The following is a 21,029-nucleotide window of genomic DNA, read 5'->3' on the forward strand; positions in this document are numbered from 1 at the left end:
AAATATAAAAATTTAATTAAACGAAACAAAATAATAACAACTTATTTAAATTTTTTAAATAACTTAACAACTTTTTAAAGTATCATACAAATCTAAAAGTAAAACCTACCATGATCCATTGAAAGTCATGTATCCCCACCGTCCATCAATCGACAATCACCAAAACATTTATTGTGCAAGCCAGGTCATGGAAGCCATAATCGCCTAATTTTGGGTACCATCACTTATATATACACCCCTATCATACAACATCCTTCCATCGCATCCCAATCCACCTTAATTAGCATCACATTGCCATATTTCCTTCTGCTCTCTTTTTTAAGCATACTCAACCAACCACCACTCCAAAATGGCTGAGGAGAAGCAACACCACCACCTCTTCCACCACCACAAGGAGGATGAAAAGCCTGTTGACACCTCTGTCTACTCTGAAACTGCTTACTCTGGTGATATCTCGGCTGGTTATGGAGCTGGCCTGGCTGAAACGGGAGTGGATTACAAGAAGGAAATGGAAGTGGATTACAAGAAGGAAGAAAAGCACCACAAGCACCTCGAGCACGCTGGGGAGCTAGGGGCTGCCGCAGCTGGTGCTTTTGCACTGGTAATGTTTTCTCACGAGTTCATGTTCTCATCACTTAATTAATTAAGTTATGCTTAATTAGCAGTAACATCTAACCCTTTTATAGAGCACCTTCTCTTTGTTATTGGGGTGTTAGTACGTACAAAAATATAACCCTTTTCATGGCTTTTGGTCAATCAATTAATAATAGTTACAATTTTATATGTATACTTCAGCATGAGAAGCACAAGGCAAAGAAAGATCCGGAGCATGCCCACAGGCACAAGATAGAAGAGGAAATGGCAGCAGCCGCAGCAGTGGGAGCCGGGGGGTTTGCATTCCACGAGCATCATGAGAAGAAAGAAACAAAGAAAGAAGAGGAGGAGGCTCATGGAAAGAGGCACCATCACCTCTTCTGATTTACTGATACTTTCCTTCTTCTTTACGTCATTCCGTGTGTTGTGTTTGTCACCAGTGAGCAACTACACTTAATAAACACTGTTGGAGTGGGCTTCGTCTATGTATTGTAATCGCTTTCTGCAGTCATTGTGTGTCCCTATTAGATCATGGTGTCGGCCTTTCTCAGTCTCTATCTGTTTATAATAATATTTTCGGCCGTGTTTTTGCGATTTTTTTCACTACTACGGAATCTTCTGTAAGGTATATTATCTAATTAAGTTTCTTCTTTTTTACTTAATTTATGACTTTATTTGCCTTATTATCCAATGGCTTATTTTATTAAAATAATCGTAATCCAAGTACTTGATCACGTTCATAGCTTCAAAAGTCAATCTTTCTATTTTTGTGTGTGAGAGAGAGACTTTGAAATTGAATCATTCGTATATGTGAACTATTGATTGATTAATAATAAGAATTTATATAAATTTTTATTAATTCCTAAAGGTTACTTTTTTTTTATTTTAGAAATGGAAATTTTGAATCTAACTTTTTTAATAGAAAGAAGTATGCACCAATTATTCAATTTAATGCTCGAACATATTTTATAGATGTAATACTTATAAAAACTCTTAAATTATTTAAGAAACTTTAAATAAGTTATTATTCTTTTATTACGTTCAATCATACTCTTATATTTTTATTTTGAACCAAATAAATTTTTATAACTAATAATTGACTAACGGTTATTTGTCAAAATGTTTCTCATCATTTTATGAAACATAACATATCGACATGTTCTATTATAGGACTAATTCATTTTCACATCAACTTCACGTGAACATTAATCAACCACTAATCATAAAGATCTATTGGTTCAAAATAAAAGTATAATGATTTAATTAAACGTAATAAAAAAAATAAACCTTTAAAAAAAAAATTTAAATAGTTTAGAAGTTTTTTCAAATATTATAACTTTTTTATATATATTTACATTCACCTACTTTTAACTACATTTTGTCATGTTTAATTTAATTTAGATATAATAATTCGGATAATGCAAGTCCTACTTCAATGGAAACTAACAATCTCATAATTTCTTAATGATTTGAAGCTTTTACATTTGGATATATTGAATGCTAATAGTTTAATCAGAAGAATTCTCATACATTGATTTAAAATTAATCTAATTTTTCATTGTTTCATAAGTTTTTTATATCATTTATATTTGGTTAATCCAACTATTAATTAGATTTCATCACGTAGATGATTTATGCCAAATTTCAAATTAATTTAAAATGTCTGATTAATTATTTGATACCATAAAATTTAAATTGTTAAATATATATTAAAAAAGACAATGCTCTTGATTGATATAATAAAAATATTGAATTAACTTGAAACTTCATGTATAAGATGAGCATCAATAGATTGTTAAATTCAGTGATCGATATGTCATACATAAGACTATAAACCAAAATAAGTTTTAGACTATTATAATTTGATACTTCTCTTAACCCTATATGTATTATCAATGGATAACTATCAAAATCGTACAATAACTCTCCATTAATGTAAGGAGTGATTAGTGGAATTCGTTTTCCCTTGTGAAGTAATGAGGTAAAATTATAACCACGAAGAAATTGTGGACCTCAGATGTTCAGTTTCACCTAACTTTTTGGTTGTCCCGAGGCTGACCTGCCCTTCCAATTAACGGAGATTTGTGCAAATGCCAATTACTGAATTAGATTAGATGTTTGGACCTTGAAACCCCACTAAACTCAGTGCTATCAGATATCTTCTGATTACGCCATATTCACTAGCTATAATAAGACAGTTAACTTGGTGCTGCATATATTATATATATATAATGGCTCCAAATATTACTATTTACAGCATGTTTGGTTCATAGAATAGCTAAGCTATTCTCTGTCTATTTCTATGTTTTTTTTTTACCTCGCTTGCTAAGCAATTATCACAAAGAATAGCTATTCTTTAGTATTAGCTATTCTACAGAAATGATTAAAACTCAAGTTTAACTACACCCAAGCTCCCCCATGGTATTTGCTATTTCATAATTGAAGAAATAGTTTTCAAATTTGATAAAACTAAAATACTCCTTATAACTATGAAAGATTACAATCCTATACATATAAATATTTTTTCTTCTTCTCATTTTCCCATCTTCTTTCTCTGTTTTCTCACATTCTTGGCTCTCTCATTCTCTCTCTAACTTGCACTCATCACCGAAAATGACATTGGTAGTGACGGACGACGGCAACGACAGTGGTTCCATGATCGAATATGGTAAAAAAACGTCGATTTAGTCCTTTCTAGCAAGATTCAACCGAGCAGTTACCGGATCTGGGATCCACGACCTAATCTGGCCCAGGAAGCACCGAATTTGGCACTCCACAGCCAGATCTGATCGCGAAAAGTGCCAATCTAGCGCCCTAGTGGCTAGATCTAGCCATATCTTGCAACAGATCGGCATTTCATTACACCAGTCACATTTTCGGTGGTCGGACCATAGAGAAGAAGAAAGAAAAAAGAGAAAAAAAGAAAAAAAATTAAAATAAAAAAAGTTAAAAATGTATTTATAAATGATAAAATATTAATATTTTAATCATAATAATGTTTAAATTATAAATAAAATATTAATTTTTTAACATATTAATGTTTATCTTACTAAATTATTAATATATTAAATTTTTAATGAAGAATAAATAAAAAATGGAAAATGAAAATAGAGAAAAAATAAAAAATTATACTAATATTTTAGTAATAAACTATTAAATTTTAAAATTTTAAAATATTAATGAAATAAAAATTAAATAATTAAAAAAATTTGCTTATATTTGTCTTTTGGTATAAATTTTACTAAATTATATAAAGGGTATTTTTGTTGTTTTAAAAAATAAATATTATTATAATAAAAAGTTTAGTTTTTAATTACATATTATAAAAATTAATAATTTAAATTTGGAAATTACTTAAAAATACTAATATTTTAATCATAAGAATATTAAATTATAAATAAAATATTAGTATTTAAAATATTAATTATTAAATTATAATAAAATATTAATATTTAAATTATTAATTATTAATAGTTTAATTAAATTATAAATTATGAATGTTTAAAAAATAGAATAAAAATTAATAATCATATATATAATAAAAGGTATTTTTATCTTTTTATTTTTTATTCCTTTCTTATTCCAAAGTTATTGTTACTAACCAAACACTGTAATAAGTCATAATAATTATTTTTGTCTTATTCCATTCGTCATACCAAACTACGTAATAATTATTCTATTTTATTCTCACGTAATAACTATTCTATTATATTTCTGTCTATTCCGTGAACCAAAAATATCCTTAAAGTTTGATTTTTTGCTATCGGCTTAGATTGTATACATATTGTCTGTGCATCACTCTATCATCAAACCCTTTGCTTCCAAGATTTCAACCTAAAAGTTTTAAAGTCCAACAATGGTGATCAGTTTGGCAAACTTTCTAGAGTTCACATGCTTCATATTTTAACTATAGTAGATACACATATAGTGGCAGTGTCAGAATTTCATATTTGGGGGGACGAAAATGAAAAATTCAATGTTTATGAGGTGAAATTATAAATTTTTTTCAAAAACAGAAAGCAAAATTATAAAATTTAAAAAAAAAATAGGGGAGGTGGAAGCCCTATTCGCCCCTTCCCTCTACCTTTGTACACACACACACACACACACACACACATTCACACACACATATAAAAGCGTATCTTTTCACAAAATAAGCTTGTAATTTCACTGCATTTTTTAATTAAGAATAATCTCATGTATTGCATTTTGGTTAAATATAGTACTGAGGTTTAGTAAACTCAGGAGTATGCAATTAGGAAGGGTAATCCCTTTTATTCTATTTTCATTTCTCATTTTTATTAAAATCTAAACATAAGACCTCTAGAGGGGACCTTGACGCTAGCTAGCTGATTAAGATCATGTGGTCAATTTTCTTTTAAGTTGACAAGAAGAAAGGAAAGTTGTTCGAATTGAGGGGATCTTGAGCATTTATACGAGGTTACCATTAGTCTTTCGAACCTTTTTTTTCAATCAATTAAGGAATTCCATTTTCTATTATTGGGCTAATTTTTGCGCCAAAATAATTAAACAATGTTCTACTAGAATCTATAATCATTCAAATTCTATATTCTCAATTAATTAATTTACTAATTTATGTGATCAGTCCATTGTGACATAACATGTCACATGTCAATAAACACGATTAAAATTCATATAACGTTTGAAAAAATTCTTGAATTATTTTAAAAAAACTCAAATAAATCTTTATTCTTCTATTACATTAAATGATGTTTATATATTTTTATTTTTGATCAAAGAATCCTTTATAATTAATAGTTAACTAATTATTATTAATCAAAATACCACCTATCATTTTATGCACACGACCCGTTGACATGGCACTAACATGAAAAGTGAAAATGTCATATGATTATATCACGTATTATATCTATTATGATATGTCAACATACTATGTCAACATTATGTGGTATAGAATAATAAGTGATATTTTTACTAACAACCATTAATTATAAAAGTTTGTTAGTTCAAAATAAAAATATAAAACTTGATTGAATGCAAGAAAAGAATAAAAATTTATTTAAATTTTTTTAAATAATTAAAAAAAATTAAAATATTAAAATTCTTATCCAAATCATAATTTTTTATAAATTTGAACATAAGTTATACTCTTGTTAAGTTCTAAGATTTAACTACCCTATTATTTATAAACACTGTGTGAATCTTCTTTATAAAAAATATTAAACCACCATGATCGGAGATTTGTTTCATATGACCACGGCACTATTCTTTTTGTAAAAATTATATAGCTTATCGTTGCTATGTTCTTTATTGAATAAGGTTTAAATTGGTCCATATGCACTTTTGTTTGATTTCAGAATTAGTCCTTGAATTATCATTATTAATATGAGACATAATATCTAAAACAATTCCTAAACTATTTAAGAAAATTCAAATAAACCTTTTTACTTTTATTGTATTCAATCAAACTCTTCTCTTTTTATTTTGAGCCAAATAAGTCTTTATATTTTTATTTTAAGTCAAATAAGCTCTTATAACTAATAATTGATTCAGTCAACATATTATTTGTCACTTTATACCATGTTGCACTGACATGACATGTTAACATATTATAATTTATGATAATGTGGTATGTAGACATATTATAATTGATGATAATATGATATGTTAATTTAATATCATAATATAACCACATGACATTTTTCACTCTCCATATAAATGTCATGTCAACATCATGTAAATATAAAATGACAAAGTAACATTTTGACTAATGACAATTAATCAATCATTAGTTATAGGGCTAATTTGATCGAAAATAAAAGTACATGAGCTTGATTGAACATAATAAAAGAATAATGGCTTATTTGAATTTTCCTAAATAGTTTAGAAGCTTTTTTAAGCATTATGCCTTAGTATTAAGGACTTCAATTTGTAAATTTATCAATAACCTTTATAAAATAGACATAATACTTAAAAGGCATAATGCTTAAATAAGCTCCTAAACTATTTAAGAAAATTCAAATAAGCATATTTTTTTATTGTGTTCAATTAAGCTCCTGTTCTATTATTTTAAGTCAAATAAGTCCTTAGAGCTAATGATTGATTAATTGCCATTAGTTAAAATGAATCAGCATGAAATACCCCATACTTTGATATAGTGATAAATAAAGTTGATCGAATGCAAATTGAGGTCAATTAAAATATTTAAAAGTGATAAAAGACGAAAGGAGTAGTTTAGGATAAAATATTTCGCAAGTGAGAAAATAATAATAAAATAATAATAATTTTATCGGAGGAGAATTTGTGAGATAAAAGACAATTCAGAAGTCAAGTGAGGCATAATAAGGTATTTCAAGTACCAAGGAGACAAGATAAATTTTTTAAAATATTAATATTTAGCCGGATGTCGAAATCAATCAAGAAGAAGGATCATATGGTGGATCCAAGTGGGGGAGAAGATGACAAGCCCGACTCTACAAAAATATTTGTCATGACATACATGTGGTGGATAGCATGTTTACATGCTAAGAGAGTCTTGAAAAATTTACAAAAGTCAGTATTGTACCTAGAGGTACAATAAAGTTGATTTAAGCCTCGAACTAGATCAAATAGAGAATTTACGATGAAATTAAGAATTTTAAAGTCCCAGAATGGTTTAATATGGTGATTCAGAGTTTGAGGATCAATTTGGAGTCAAACCGAAATTTTCGCTATCTAGGGGAAAAATGGTCATTTGCCACCTGGGGACAAAATGGAAATTTTTAGAAAAGATTTTTGGCCCCATTTGACTTATTGGAGTAAGATTTGAGGTTTAGAAGTGAAAAATTTTAATTTCGGTATAATTTGGAGTAAAATGGTAAAATGGTAATTTTGCCACGCAGAATCAAAAATTTAATTTTTGAAAGGATTTTGATCAAATTTAATTATTTGGAGTGTGAAATGAGTATGAGGAGTGCAAATTATGCATTATGGCAAATTTTCAATTTTTGGGGTAAAAATGTAATTTTTGAAAAGTTCGGGGGCAAAAGTGTAATTTTGAAAAATTTACGTCACCAAAACTTTGGAAAAATCTGGAAATTTCACTTAAGACTTGGATAAGTCAAAGGGAATGCATGGTGGAAAAAGTAGGACAAGTGGATGGCTAGAAAAAAAATGAATTAATAAAATATTTAAAATATGAATAAAATAATATTATTTCATTAAACAATAAAAAGGCATAAAAAAAATCAGCCCACCCATTCTTCTTCTTCAACATTCGGCCAAGCAAGAAACAAGAGAGAGAAACGAGAAAATAAAACCCTAGCCAAGAAATTTAAAGGGAAAATAAGTGGAAATTCAAAAATCAAGTGAAAAAAAGGTAACATTTCTTAAATTTGTCTTGTGCTTTACCTTTCCCATACATTTCCCATCATTTTTCATGGTTGAATCATGTGATTTGAGGATGATTTCAATTCTGGTCATATGGGTTTAGAGAGAGAAAGTTGTTAGATAAATTTGATTTTGAGCTATGTTAGTGTTTAGTGTTAGTGGAGCATGTTTATGAGTAAAACAACAAGAAAAATATTTATCTTCTCCATGAATTTTCCTAGGCCGAATCTAGCCAATGGTATGTGAGGATGAGGTTGACTTTATTTTAAGAGAATTGGGTGGAAAAATGATGAATTATGAGGTTGAAAATTAAATGGAAATTTTCAGTGCAATAAATTGAAATTTTTACCCACTAGGGGTAAAAGCGTAATTTATAGTCTGAACTGATAAATTGGACCAAATTCACAGTCATTGAGGTATTGTGGATATAATTGGATAATTGAAATTGAAATGGATGAAATTGGAGTCGAATTGGGGATTTTAGGATTTTACACCGTGTATAGGCGAGTTAGGTCGGACACCGCAATTAAGCGATTGTTTAAATATTTCAAATCCTATCTAGTGCATATGCATGGATAAGAGCCTGAAATAATTTATGATAAATTGACACAATTTATTGAATTTTGTGTCATAGATTATGGATAGGTGGTGAGTCAATTGTTTCGGGTAATAGACTGCACCCGAGGGCGAAAGATAGGAGTATTTCTACTCCTAATACTGTGAGTAAACTTATTATCATCTTAATTATCTAGAGTAGTTTTATACAACTGTGTGATTTTATGGAAAATGGGTTTAAATGGTAAATTACTATGTTTTAAGAGAAATTGTAATTTTATAAAATGATTTTATAAATTTTCTAGAAAATCGAATATTGGTTTTGAAAATAGAGTAATTGGAGACTGCTAGTTTGTGTTGCAAATTTATGGTTTTGAATTGAATGACTTATGACAATAAATGAGCATGAATGGCTAAATTGATTTTGGTGTTAGAATTATTTATACTGTGTATTCAGCCTTGAGAGGCTAGGTTGCGATAAATTGCCATGTCATGCTAGAATGAATTTTATTGATTGGTGGATTATATATTAATTATTTACTGCAGAGGGGGTTCCGTGGATCAGCCTATTAGAGGGGCACGGTAAACTCCATTATATTATTACCTCGAACGGAGAGGCGCGTAGGGTATCTCCTGGGGTATAGCTTAGGGTTCACTTCACGCCAAACCACCACGTGAAGGGGAACTCAGCCAACGCCAAGGAACGGCTGTATTTTCTCAAACTAAAAATATATTTTAAGTGTATACGAAATTTTAACAGCCTTGGCGGACTCGGTTGGATGCCATGCGCAAGGTATCACTGAGTATGAGTTTTGGCACGAGCCAAAGTTTTAAGAAATTCATAAGCCAAGTTGATTACTCGATTTATATGGATTGATTTTATTTGGTTGAAATGAACTGAAAGGTAATGAAATTACAGTATGATGACTTGTTTTAATTGTCTCCATTTACTCGGCTTTAGATACTTTAGATGGTATCTGTTTACTCACTGGGATTATAAAATCTCACCCCTTCTTTCTATACATTTTTCAGGCTCAGGATAGTTTGTAGATAGTCGAGTAAGACGAGAACTAAGCTCGGAACTGCATTATAGAAAGTAAGAGTTCACAGTCTTACATCTTCTTGGTCAATTGGAGCTCACGTGTCATTGCAGATCAAAACTTATATTTTGGTTATCTGTATTTCTCTTCATACAATTTTTACTTTACTTTCATGTGCGAAAAATTATTTACGAATATTTCTATAAAAATTTATTTTATGAGAAAATAGAATATTTTATTTATTATTTTTGAATAGTACTAGTTGTCAACAATTTGCTTTCAAATGAACGTTTTAGATACTTAATTGTTTTTAAATCATTAAATATATATTTTCTGCTTACCTACTACATTTTTAGCAAGTTTTGAGATTTTTGACGAAAAATTACGAAAATACCTATGTGAGCCAGAAAATAATATTTTATAATTCTTATTTAAAAATGACTTATGATTTTTTTGAAATGCGAGATTTAATAACTATTGCTCACCGGGGAGATGCGAAAGTTGATGCTAAGCTTTGCGGGGTTTCAATCGACATTCGGGGTGAAGAATGTCTGTCGAGGCCTCGCGGCGGTTGTCACGGGCCCGATGGGGAGTTCTGGGTCGTGACACAGCAAATGCTCCATGGAGTAAAAAAAACCAAGAGAAAAGATCTTTTCTAGTTTGCATATAGTTTCACATATTTTTCCTTCCAAAGCTTTCATATGATCTAAAGGATTTCAGTTGAGCATAAATCTCTAAAAAAGTGAGATATCTCAGTAATCGCATCCCAAACTGAGTGAGGCACCATATCACGAAAGACAATTGGGAGCAATTGTTGCAAAAAAATATAACAATCATAACTTTTCATCCGATAAAATTTGAAATTGATCTCATTAACGCACTGAGATATGTTCGATGTAAAACTATCAAATAATCTCAATTGTTTCACCCAAGCACAAACAATTTTTATTTCCTTCTTATTTAAAGTGCACGAAGCCTTAGGCTTGAAAATTTTTCCATTATTTCCCACCAATTCCAATTCTGGATGCTTGCAATACACCTTCAAATCTTGTCGTGCCTTTAAACTATCTTTCATCTTCCTTTTAACATCCATCATTGTATTGAATATATTCTCAAATACTTTCGTTCAATATGCATCGCATGTAGATTGTGATGAATAAGAAGTATATGCCAATAAAGTTAATTCAAAAATATACTCTTTTTCACCCAATTATGACTTACACCGTAACTCGAAATCTTCTGTTTACCTCATTTTGTTTCAAATAGGATATGAGGAAGCGAATTCAAACGTAACAATATTTCTTCACCTGATAATCGAGGAAATGAGAAGTCATGCTCTACCTTTTTTTTAAGAAATTTGTCTCTTTGCCTACTAAAAGGATGATTAGGTCACAAGACTTGCCGATGACAATAAAAAAAATAAGGTTTCCTGTCATGATCCAATATGAAAGACTTAGAACGTTCCATGCAATAGGGACATGATAATTGTCAAGCCCGACCTTATAAAATACTTTTCATGTCATTCATATGATTGACAATATGCTTGCATACTTGGAAAGCCCCGAAAGAAAAATCGTTAAAAGACGACAATGTACCAAATGGTACAATTAAGTTAATTTAAGCCTCGAACTAGATCAAATAGAGAATTTAAAATGAAATTAAGAATATTAAAGCTCAGAATGGTTTAATATGATGATTTGGAGTTCAAGGATCAATTTGGAGTCAAACCGGAATTTTTACTGTCTAGGGGCAAAATGGTCATTTACCGCCTAGGGACACAATGTGAATTTTTAGAAAATAATTTTTTTGGCCCCATTTGACTTATTAGAGTATTATTTGAGTATTTGAGTATAATTTGAGGGTTTGGCAGTGAAAAATTTTAATTCTAGTGATTTCTAGAGTGTAGGGGCAAAATCGTAATTTTGCCATCCGCGGATAAAATTTGAGATTTTGAGAGAATTTAGATCAAATTTGATAAATTGGAGAATGGTATGAGTATAAGGGGTGAAAAATATGTCTATGGGTAATTTTTCAGTTTTTGAGGCAAAAATGTAATTTTTGACTTTTATAGGGGCAAAAGTGTAAATTTCAAAAATTACTCCACCAAGACTTTGGATAAGTCTGAGAATTTTATCTAAGCTATGGATATGTGGGACAAGTGTATGGTGAAAATTTGGAAACAAATGGATGGCTAGAATTTAAGGAATTAATAAAACATTAAAAAATGAATAAAATAATATTATATTATTTTAGCCTTTAAAAAGGTAAAAATTCCAGAATTCTCATCTTCTTCAGCTGTCCAAACCAGGGGAGAAAAGAGGGAAAAAAACAAATAAGAACCCTACCTGAAAATTTGGGGAAAATCAAGAGAAATCAAGAAATCAAGCATTGAAAAGGTAAATTTCATTGATTTTCCTTGTGATTTTCACTACCCATGCATTTTTTTCTCATTTCCATGCAAAATTAGAAAGTGGGTATGGACACCCATGTTGGCCAAACCTCCATGGATGAGTTTTGAGCTTGATTTTTGGTTGATTATAATTGAATTAAGTGATTTTAGTTAAGTTATATTGAAATATAGCAAAAATAAGCTAAAGATATAATTTTCTCCCATTGAAACCCATTATGCTGAATTTTCTAGGGGAATATTGGCTGCTGATCTTGATGTTTATCTGAGGAATTATGATGAATAATGATGAATTATGACCCTAGAAAAATAATGGGAATTTTCGGAGCAAAAATATAAATTTTTACCCACTACGGGTATTTTTGTAATTTGCTATCGAGACTGATAATTTGCACCACACTGAGGGACATTAAGTCAATTTGGGTGCAATTGAGGTATAGAAACTGAAAAAAATTAATTTGGAGTTTAAACAGACGCGTATATCGATTTATCGGGTAAAAGACCGAAATAGGCTAATACCGCATTTCGGCAAAAATTTAGACATTTTTGCATTCCATATCAAGCATTAGTAGTCTAAATTAGTTTAATTTCAATTTAGTACCAATGTGGTGAATTTCTCGATTTTGTACTGTGTCAAGGTGGTGAGTCCTCCGACAAAGGCAAGAGAATTGCACCCGAGGACCAATAATCTGAGTATTTCGAAAATCTCCACTCTAGACACGGTGAGTAACCCTACCATCATTTTAATTATCTAAAGTATGTTTTTATTCGATTTTGGTGAATTTTATGAAAATGAGTTCAAATGGTAAATTTTTATGTTTTGTAAACAAAATGAGTTTAAATAAAAATATTTTATAAATTGTCTTGAAACGAAATAACGATTTTGAAAATAGAGTAATTGGAGAGCACTGATATGTTGTAAATTTAAAATTGAATTAATGGCTTATGTTATTGTATTGGCATGACTGGCTGGGCTGTGTTTTTTATGAATTATATGAATTGCTTTATTTTACCCTTGCAGGCTGGGTAGTAATATATTAGCCCTGTCATACTGTCAAAATTTTATTGTATGGTGGGTTTGACCTGCTGCAGTGGGCTGGATTCTGTGGACTAGTTTATTCGAGGGGCACGGAATCCTGTTATATTTTTACCTCGGTTGGAGAGGCGAGTAGGGTAACTCCTGAGGTATAACTTTTAGAGTTCACTTCACGCCAAACCACCTCGTGAAGGGGAACTCGGCCAACGCCAAGGAATGGCTATGTTTTCAAAATAAAAACATGACTTTCTAATAGCCTTGGCGGACTCAGTTGGGATAGCCCTCGGCCAAGGTATCCCAAATAATTGAGTATGATAATAATTTTTGGCATGAGCCAAGCTTTTTAAGAATATCATAAGCCATACTGATTATTTGCTTTAAATAAATTGATTTCATTTGGTTGAAATAAGTTGAAAGATGATAAATTACAGTTTGATGAAATGTTTTAATAGTCTCTTTTTACTCGACTTTAGATATTTTGAATGATGTTTGTTTACTCACTGGGATTTTATAATCTCATCACCCTCATTTCCACCCATTTTAGGCTCAGAATAGATTGTAGATAACTGATATCGGCGAGGATTACAGTTGAACTTGCCACATCCAAAGACTGTAGGTTCATTTCTTTTGAAACTTTTGGTCATTCGTGGGCCCACGTGTCACTGTAAATTAAATTCTATACTTTGGTTATCTGTATTATGGTATGTAAGAATTTACTTTGCTTTTATGCTATAAAAATTATTTATGCAGTGTTCTTAAAATATCTTTTTATGTGAAAATTGAATATTTTATTTAATATTTTTATTTTATTATAACAGTCATAATTCCATTTTAAACGAATGTTTTAGACATCTAAAATTATTTTTGATTATGAAATATGTGTTTTCCACTTACATACTATATTTTTAGATGATTTTGAGATTTTTGGGATAAATGACCAAAATACCCCTATGAGACGAAAATTATTATTTTATTTGTTTAAGTTGGAAACAGATTAAAATCTTTTAGAATGTGGTATTTGGAAACAATTACCCACAAGGAAAATGAGAAGCTGATATTAAAGCCTTGCGGGGTTTCGGTTGACATTCCGGGTAATGAATGTCGATCGAAACGTCGCGGCGATTGTCATGGGCTCGATGGGAGTTTCGGGCCGTGACAATTAAGTTGGTATCAGAGCTGTTGGTTTTAAAGATTAGAGTTTTGGGTTTAAAGTTATTTTAAAACTGTTTTAAAAATTTACAGTGTCAGTGTGGCCCCGAGTTAAGTTAGGTTAGGTTGAATAAAATACATGCATAAGCATATAGAGCCTGAGGTTGCCTATACTCACTTTGTTCCCTCTTATAGATTATTATGTCTCCTCGACGCGAACAACCACCTCTCACTAGATCAGTTGGGAGGGGAAGAGGTCATTTCCAACATCGTCAGTTAGGTGCAATAGAGGAGGAATCGACTGCATCCACCATTCGGGCAGCACCTGCTGCTGAACAGACCGAGACTCCTCCACATCCTCCACCTCCTCTGCCACTTACTAGTATTCCTGCTATGCCTCTTGAGGCAGTTCAAGCATTAGCAGCCTTCTTTACTGCTATTGCTGGCCAAGCTCAGGCTGGTCAAGCTCTTCCTACAGTTCCTCTAGCTGCTCCTTCAGTACCACCATCCCCACCTCCTGTCCCACCACCAGTGCTGGATGTTTCTGATTCTAAGAAGCTTAAAGAGGCTAGGCAACATAGTTGTGTTTCTTTTATGGGTGAGTCGGACGCAACCGTGGCTAAAGAGGTGGTGCGAATGGCTTTAAGAGCTGAGAAGCTTGCAAATGAAAATAGGAGTCTGCGAGCTGAGTTAGCAAAAAGGAGAAATCTAAGTGTATCTTCTAGTCATCCACCAAACAGGGGCAAAAACTCCTCTGTTTCAGGAAGTTCACGTAGATGCAGAAATTTTGGGAATTATCATGTTGGGCTGTGCAGAGGGCCTGCACTATGTTTTCGTTGTGATCAATCGAGTCACATTAGGAGAAATTGCCCACAGTTAGGACGGGCTACGGTAGCTACTCCATCTCCACTAGCTCATACGGATATGCAGAGGAGAAATTTCTCTGGATTGCAACCGAGACAGGGATGATTTTGACATACCACCAAGGGTAGATTAAATATGTTGAAATTAGTGCTCTAATAAAGTACATATGATAGAAAGTTAGTTTGTAAGTTGTAGTTTTCATGATCATGAAATATATAAAAGTTATCAATATATGGACATACATTTGGAGTTGTAATTTACAAGTTTGAAGTATTTAAGATATGATTAAATGGAATTAGCATTAGTTAGGGTACGTAAATCTTTTAATTAATTTCTATGGAGTATCCGTGATAGTAGAATGGAGGAACATCGTGCAGTGATGATATATGGTGAAATCACTATACAATATGGAAAGGGTATTTTCGAGTGGGATTTATTGACTGATGATAAGTGATGAGCAATTTGAGATACATGTAGCTATGAATAAATTTGGAGATCTTTGCTTAAGCAAACTCGTATTAAATGTTATGGTAAAGATATATGAATGCTAGTGGCAAAATAAATACGTTAAATCAATGTTTTGATTTCACACTTGTGATAGAAAGTTAGTCTTGCTAATTGTGGTATAGACTCGAAGGGAAGCCACACGATTGTGAATAATTGAGGTAGTAGCTTTAAAGGTGGAAGAGTTGCTAAGACAAAGTGAATTCAAACCGTTGCAACGCCACAGTACTGACTATCAAACGTTGTCACGTTAAGAACCCCTAATGGCTAGAAAGTAGAGCAAATTGAGAGTGGCATGAAGATGAAACACACGAGTTGAAGAATGGTCATTGGTTTTCATGCTAAGCTTTGTTGTTTGGAGTCCTAAGTGCATTGGGAGGTATTAAGATAAAGATGATGAGTGAAATTGCAAAGTTTTTTTTTATTGCCTTATATATATTGGCATGTAAGAGAAAGAAAAGTTAGAGAATTTTTGAGATGGCTACATAAAAATAAATTAACATGTGGAGTGTTAAGATGAATAATATGATGACTGAAGTCAAATCTTAAGAAATAAAGAAGACAAGAGATTAAGTCTTGTTAAAGACTAAAAAGGAAGCGAGCGAAAGGTTAGATGAATGTATGAGATACTGATAAGAGATGTCAATACCAAGTGAGGAAAATGTAAATAAAGATTTCAATAATGATATAGCAAATGAGTTTATATAGAATATTGTTATGAGAATATACTGATCTTGTCTTGACCTTGTTGAAAGGAAAGGATTAGTAACAACACAAGTAAACTAGGTGACATGCTAGAAACCCATTAAGATAAATTGAAGCATGAGTAGTTGGGCATGCCTTTATGGAAATGATATACTTGGTGTATAAAAGAGTAAATAAGTGATTAAGTGTTTCAAGAATGTTTACACGCCCTTGAGAAAGAATTATAAGTTATACATGATGAGCATAAGATGCGTGACTTTGAAACTTGCTAAGGAGCCAAATGGCTAAGTTACGGGTTAAATGATCATATGTTGTGAGACATAAATTTAAAATAAATATCCCTAAGGAAATACTCAAGAAAAGTTCTGCCATGGATCTTGTGAAAGTAAGCACTAAGTTATGTAGTTATAAAAAGGAAGCTATAAGCTGAGAGTGGTATAAGTATTAACATTAAAAAGTACTTGAGGAGAATTTAGTTTCAAGTCTTGTAATTTCAAGTACAATTTGTAAATTAGTTAAGGAAGAATGATGTTATATTCATATGAAAGAGTGGAATAAAGGATGATAGAAGTTAACCCTGATAATGAAGTCAGATAATGAAACTTTCTTAATATATTATGGGAATTAGAATTCGAAAATGCGTGAGGCATACATGATTCAAATGAATTTGAGTTTTAAGTGACAAATCAATATCGAAATGCAATAAGGATACAATATATAGGAGACATGAAGGATAATCAAGGAATAAGGATGACTTTTAGGAATTGTAGTATTGCATAAGATGCAATGATCAAGTCAAGATAAATTTTTGAGATACCAATGGGATTATAAAACATACACGCATAATAGATTATAATTCAATGGAGATGACATTGTGATGCAATGATATACAGTACAAGGAAACTTAAGCATATAATTGGAAACGATAAGAAGAGAATATAAGTATATAAATGATGAGGAACTATGCACAAGCATGATGAGAATTTGTATGAATTATGAAGCTTATTCTATTGAATCTTGATTGTGGATGGGAATGAATTAAGAGAAATTAGTCTGAAGGCATTTGAAAACAGAGACTCGTATACATAATGAGGAATATAGACATTTAAATGTATATGTATATGTATGTGTGGAGTAGTGATGTACCCAACTAAAATGAATAATGGTTTTAGTGGTTCGAGATTTGAACTCAATATATTTGATGAGTTGTATAGATAATGTAACGATTAAGAATCTTATCAGAAGACGATTTATGGTGACCTAAGGAATTTTGGAGAAATAGTTAAGGGAATATAATCTATAGTACGATTAAGCCATATGAGATGGATTAATAGGATTAAGAAGATTGAAATTTCCTAAATGCAAAGTAAACATGAAATATGTAGAAATAATTAAAGCCATTAATTTTCCCGAACGCTGAGGATATGTACAGGAATGAGTATAGCGTGTTAATGATATTGTAAACTACACAATAGAGTATGAGGATAGGATGAATGAATGAGAGTCGAGAAGTTTGATATGGAATGAAGTAATAAGATAGTGATTGGTATACCTAAATAAGAATAAAATGCGATCGAAATTGGTATGATTGAGATGGAGTTATGGTTCAAGCTTAATGATAGTAATAGAAGCATGCTTGGTGTCTCAATATAAGAGATCGTAATTGTGAAGGTTATTGTTGATCTGATTTTAAAGGATAATAATAGACATAAGCGAAGTACTTGAGTTGAATTGAAGGTAAATGAGGTGAACAAATCGAAATTCCCTATAACGGGGAAGACATAAGAAGTCGAGCATTAGATGAGAAAACAATACCCCCACCTTTTCTCTGAGTTTAGTGCATGAAATTTTGAGGTCAAAATTTTATTTTAAGGGGGGTAGTGTTGTCAAGCCCGACCTTATAAAATACTTTCCATGTCATTCATATGATTGACAATATGCTTGCATACTTGGAAAGCCCCGAAAGAAAAATCGTTAAAAGACGACAATGTACCAAATGGTACAATTAAGTTAATTTAAGCCTCGAACTAGATCAAATAGAGAATTTAAAACGAAATTAAGAATATTAAAGTCTCAGAATGGTTTAATATGATGATTTGGAGTTCGAGGATCAATTTGGAGTCAAATCGGAATTTTTACTGTCCCGGGGTACAATGGTCATTTACTACCCAAGGACACAATGGAAATTTTTAGAAAAGAATTTTTTTTGCCCCATTTGACTTATTAGAGTATTATTTGAGTATTTGAGTATTTGAGTATAATTTGAGGGTTTGGCAGTGAAAAAGTTTAATTCCAGTGATTTCTAGAGTGTAAGAGCAAAATCGTAATTTTGCCACTCGCGGATAAAATTTGAGATTTTGAGAGAATTTAGATCAAATTTGATAAATTGGAGAATGGTATGAGTATAAGGGGTGAAAAATATGTCTATGGGTAATTTTTCAGTTTTTGGGACAAAAATGTAATTTTTTGACTTTTACGGGGGTAAAAGTGTAAATTTCAAAAATTACTCCACCAAGACTTTGGATAAGTCTGAGAATTTTATCTAAGCTATGGATATGTGGGACAAGTGTATGGTGAAAATTTGGAAACAAATGGATGGCTAGAATTTAAGGAATTAATAAAACATTAAAAAAATGAATAAAATAATATTATATTATTTTAGCCTTTAAAAAGGTAAAAATTCCAGAATTCTCATCTTCTTCAGCTGTCCAAACCAGGGGAGAAAAGGGGGAAAAAAATAAGAACCCTACCTGAAAATTTGGGGAAAATCAAGAGAAATCAAGAAATCAAGCATTGAAAAGGTAAATTTCATTGATTTTCCTTGTGATTTTCACTACCCATGCATTTTTTTCTCATTTCCATGCAAAATTAGAAAGTGGGTATGGACACCCATGCTGGCCAAACCTCCATGGATGAGTTTTGAGCTTGATTTTTGGTTGATTATAATTGAATTAAGTGATTTAAGTTAAGTTATATTGAAATATAGCAAAAATAAGCGAAAGATATAATTTTCTCCCATTGAAACCCGTTATGCTGAATTTTCTAGGAGAATATTGGCTGCTGATCTTGATGTTTATATGAGGAATTATGATGAATAATGATGAATTATGAGCCTAGAAAAATAATGGGAATTTTCGGAGCAAAAATATAAATTTTTACCCACTAGGGGTATTTTTATAATTTGCTATCGGGACTGATAATTTGCACCACACTGAGGGACATTAAGTCAATTTGGGTGCAATTGAGGTATAGAAACTGAAAAAAATTAATTTGGAGTTTAAACGGACGCGTATATCGATTTATCGGGTAAAAGACCGAAATAGGCTAACACCATATTTAGGCAAAAATTTAGACATTTTTGCATTCCATATCAAGCATTAGTAGTCTAAATTAGTTTAATTTCAATTTAGTACCAATGTGGTGAATTTCTCGATTTTGTACTGTGTCAAGGTGGTGAGTCCTCCGATAAAGGCAAGGGAATTGCACCCGAGAACCAATAGTCTGAGTATTTCGAAAATCTCCACTCTAGACACGGTGAGTAACCTTACCATCATTTTAATTATCTAAAGTATGTTTTTATTCGGTTTTGGTGAATTTTATGAAAATGAGTTCAAATGGTAAATTTTTATGTTTTGTAAACAAAATGAGTTTAAATGAAAATATTTTATAAATTGTCTTGAAACGAAATAACTATTTTGAAAATAAAGTAATTGGAGACCACTGATATGTTGTAAATTTAAAATTGAATTAATGGCTTATGTTATTGTATTGGCATGACTGGCTGGACTGTGTTTTTTATGAATTATATGAATTGCTTTATTTTACCCTTACAGGCTGGGTAGTAATATATTAGCCCTGTCATGCTGTCAAAATTTTATTGTATGGTAGGTTTGACCTGCTGCAGTAGGCTGAATTCTGTGGACTAGCCTATCAGAGGGGCACGGAATCTTGTTATATTTTTACCTCGGTTGGAGAGGGGAGTAGGGTAACTCCTGAGGTATAACTTTTAGAGTTCACTTCACGCCAAACCACCTCGTGAAGGGGAACTCGGCCAACGCCAAGGAATGGCTATGTTTTCAAAATAAAAACATGGCTTATGTTATTGTATGGCATGACTGGCTGGGCTGTGTTTTTTATGAATTATATGAATTGCTTTATTTTACCCTTGCAGGCTGGGTAGTAATATATTAGCCCTGTCGTGCTGTCAAAATTTTATTGTATGGTAGGTTTGACCTGCTGCAGTAGGCTGGATTCTGTGGACTAGCCTATTAGAGGGGCACGGAATCCTGTTATATTTTTATCTCGGTTGGAGAGGGGAGTAGGGTAACTCCTGAGGTATAACTTTTAGAGTTCACTTCACGCCAAACCACCTCGTGAAGGGGAACTCGGCCAACGCCAAGGAATGGCTATGTTTTCAAAATAAAAACATGACTTTCTAATAGCCTTGACGGACTCAGTTGGGATAGCCCTCGGCCAAGGTATCCCAGATAACTGAGTATGATAATAATTTTTGGCATGAGCCAAGCTTTTTAAGAAATTCATAAGCCATACTGATTACTTGCTTTAAATAAATTGATTTCATTTGGTTGAAATAAGTTGGAAGATAATAAATTACAGTTTGATGAAATGTTTTAATAGTCTCCTTTTACTCGACTTTAGATATTTTGAGTGATGTTTGTTTACTCACTGGGATTTTATAATCTCATCACCCTCATTTTCACCCATTTCAGGCTCAGAATAGATTGTAGATAACTGATATCGGCGAGGATTACAGTTGAACTTGCCACATCCAAAGACTGTAGGTTCATTTCTTTTGATACTTTTG

General features: G+C 31.6%; 1 protein-coding gene and 1 long non-coding RNA gene across 3 annotated transcripts; both read left to right on the forward strand.

The window, feature by feature from the left end:
- Positions 1 to 127: 127 nt before the first annotated feature.
- LOC18592644 (uncharacterized) lies at positions 128 to 1,256 on the forward strand. The gene is made up of 2 exons (XM_007019478.3): positions 128 to 601; positions 796 to 1,256. The coding sequence occupies exons 1-2, from the start codon at positions 350 to 352 to the stop codon at positions 976 to 978; spliced, it is 435 nt and encodes a 144-aa protein (XP_007019540.1). The 5' UTR covers positions 128 to 349; the 3' UTR covers positions 979 to 1,256.
- A 6,572-nt stretch (positions 1,257 to 7,828) lies between these two features.
- On the forward strand, positions 7,829 to 13,647 carry LOC148761184 (uncharacterized). Of its 2 annotated transcripts, XR_016028074.1 has the most exons (5): positions 7,829 to 7,933; positions 8,579 to 8,663; positions 9,532 to 9,595; positions 12,585 to 12,668; positions 13,527 to 13,647. It is a non-coding gene; the product is annotated as an uncharacterized LOC148761184 (long non-coding RNA). The 2 variants fall into 2 exon arrangements; XR_016028073.1 differs by lacking the exons at positions 12,585 to 12,668; positions 13,527 to 13,647 and having other exon boundaries at positions 9,532 to 9,708.
- Positions 13,648 to 21,029: the final 7,382 nt, after the last annotated feature.

Source organism: Theobroma cacao, chromosome 8 (genome assembly GCF_053813885.1).
Source record: "Theobroma cacao isolate CCN51 chromosome 8, ASM5381388v1, whole genome shotgun sequence".
NCBI lineage: Eukaryota > Viridiplantae > Streptophyta > Magnoliopsida > Malvales > Malvaceae > Theobroma > Theobroma cacao.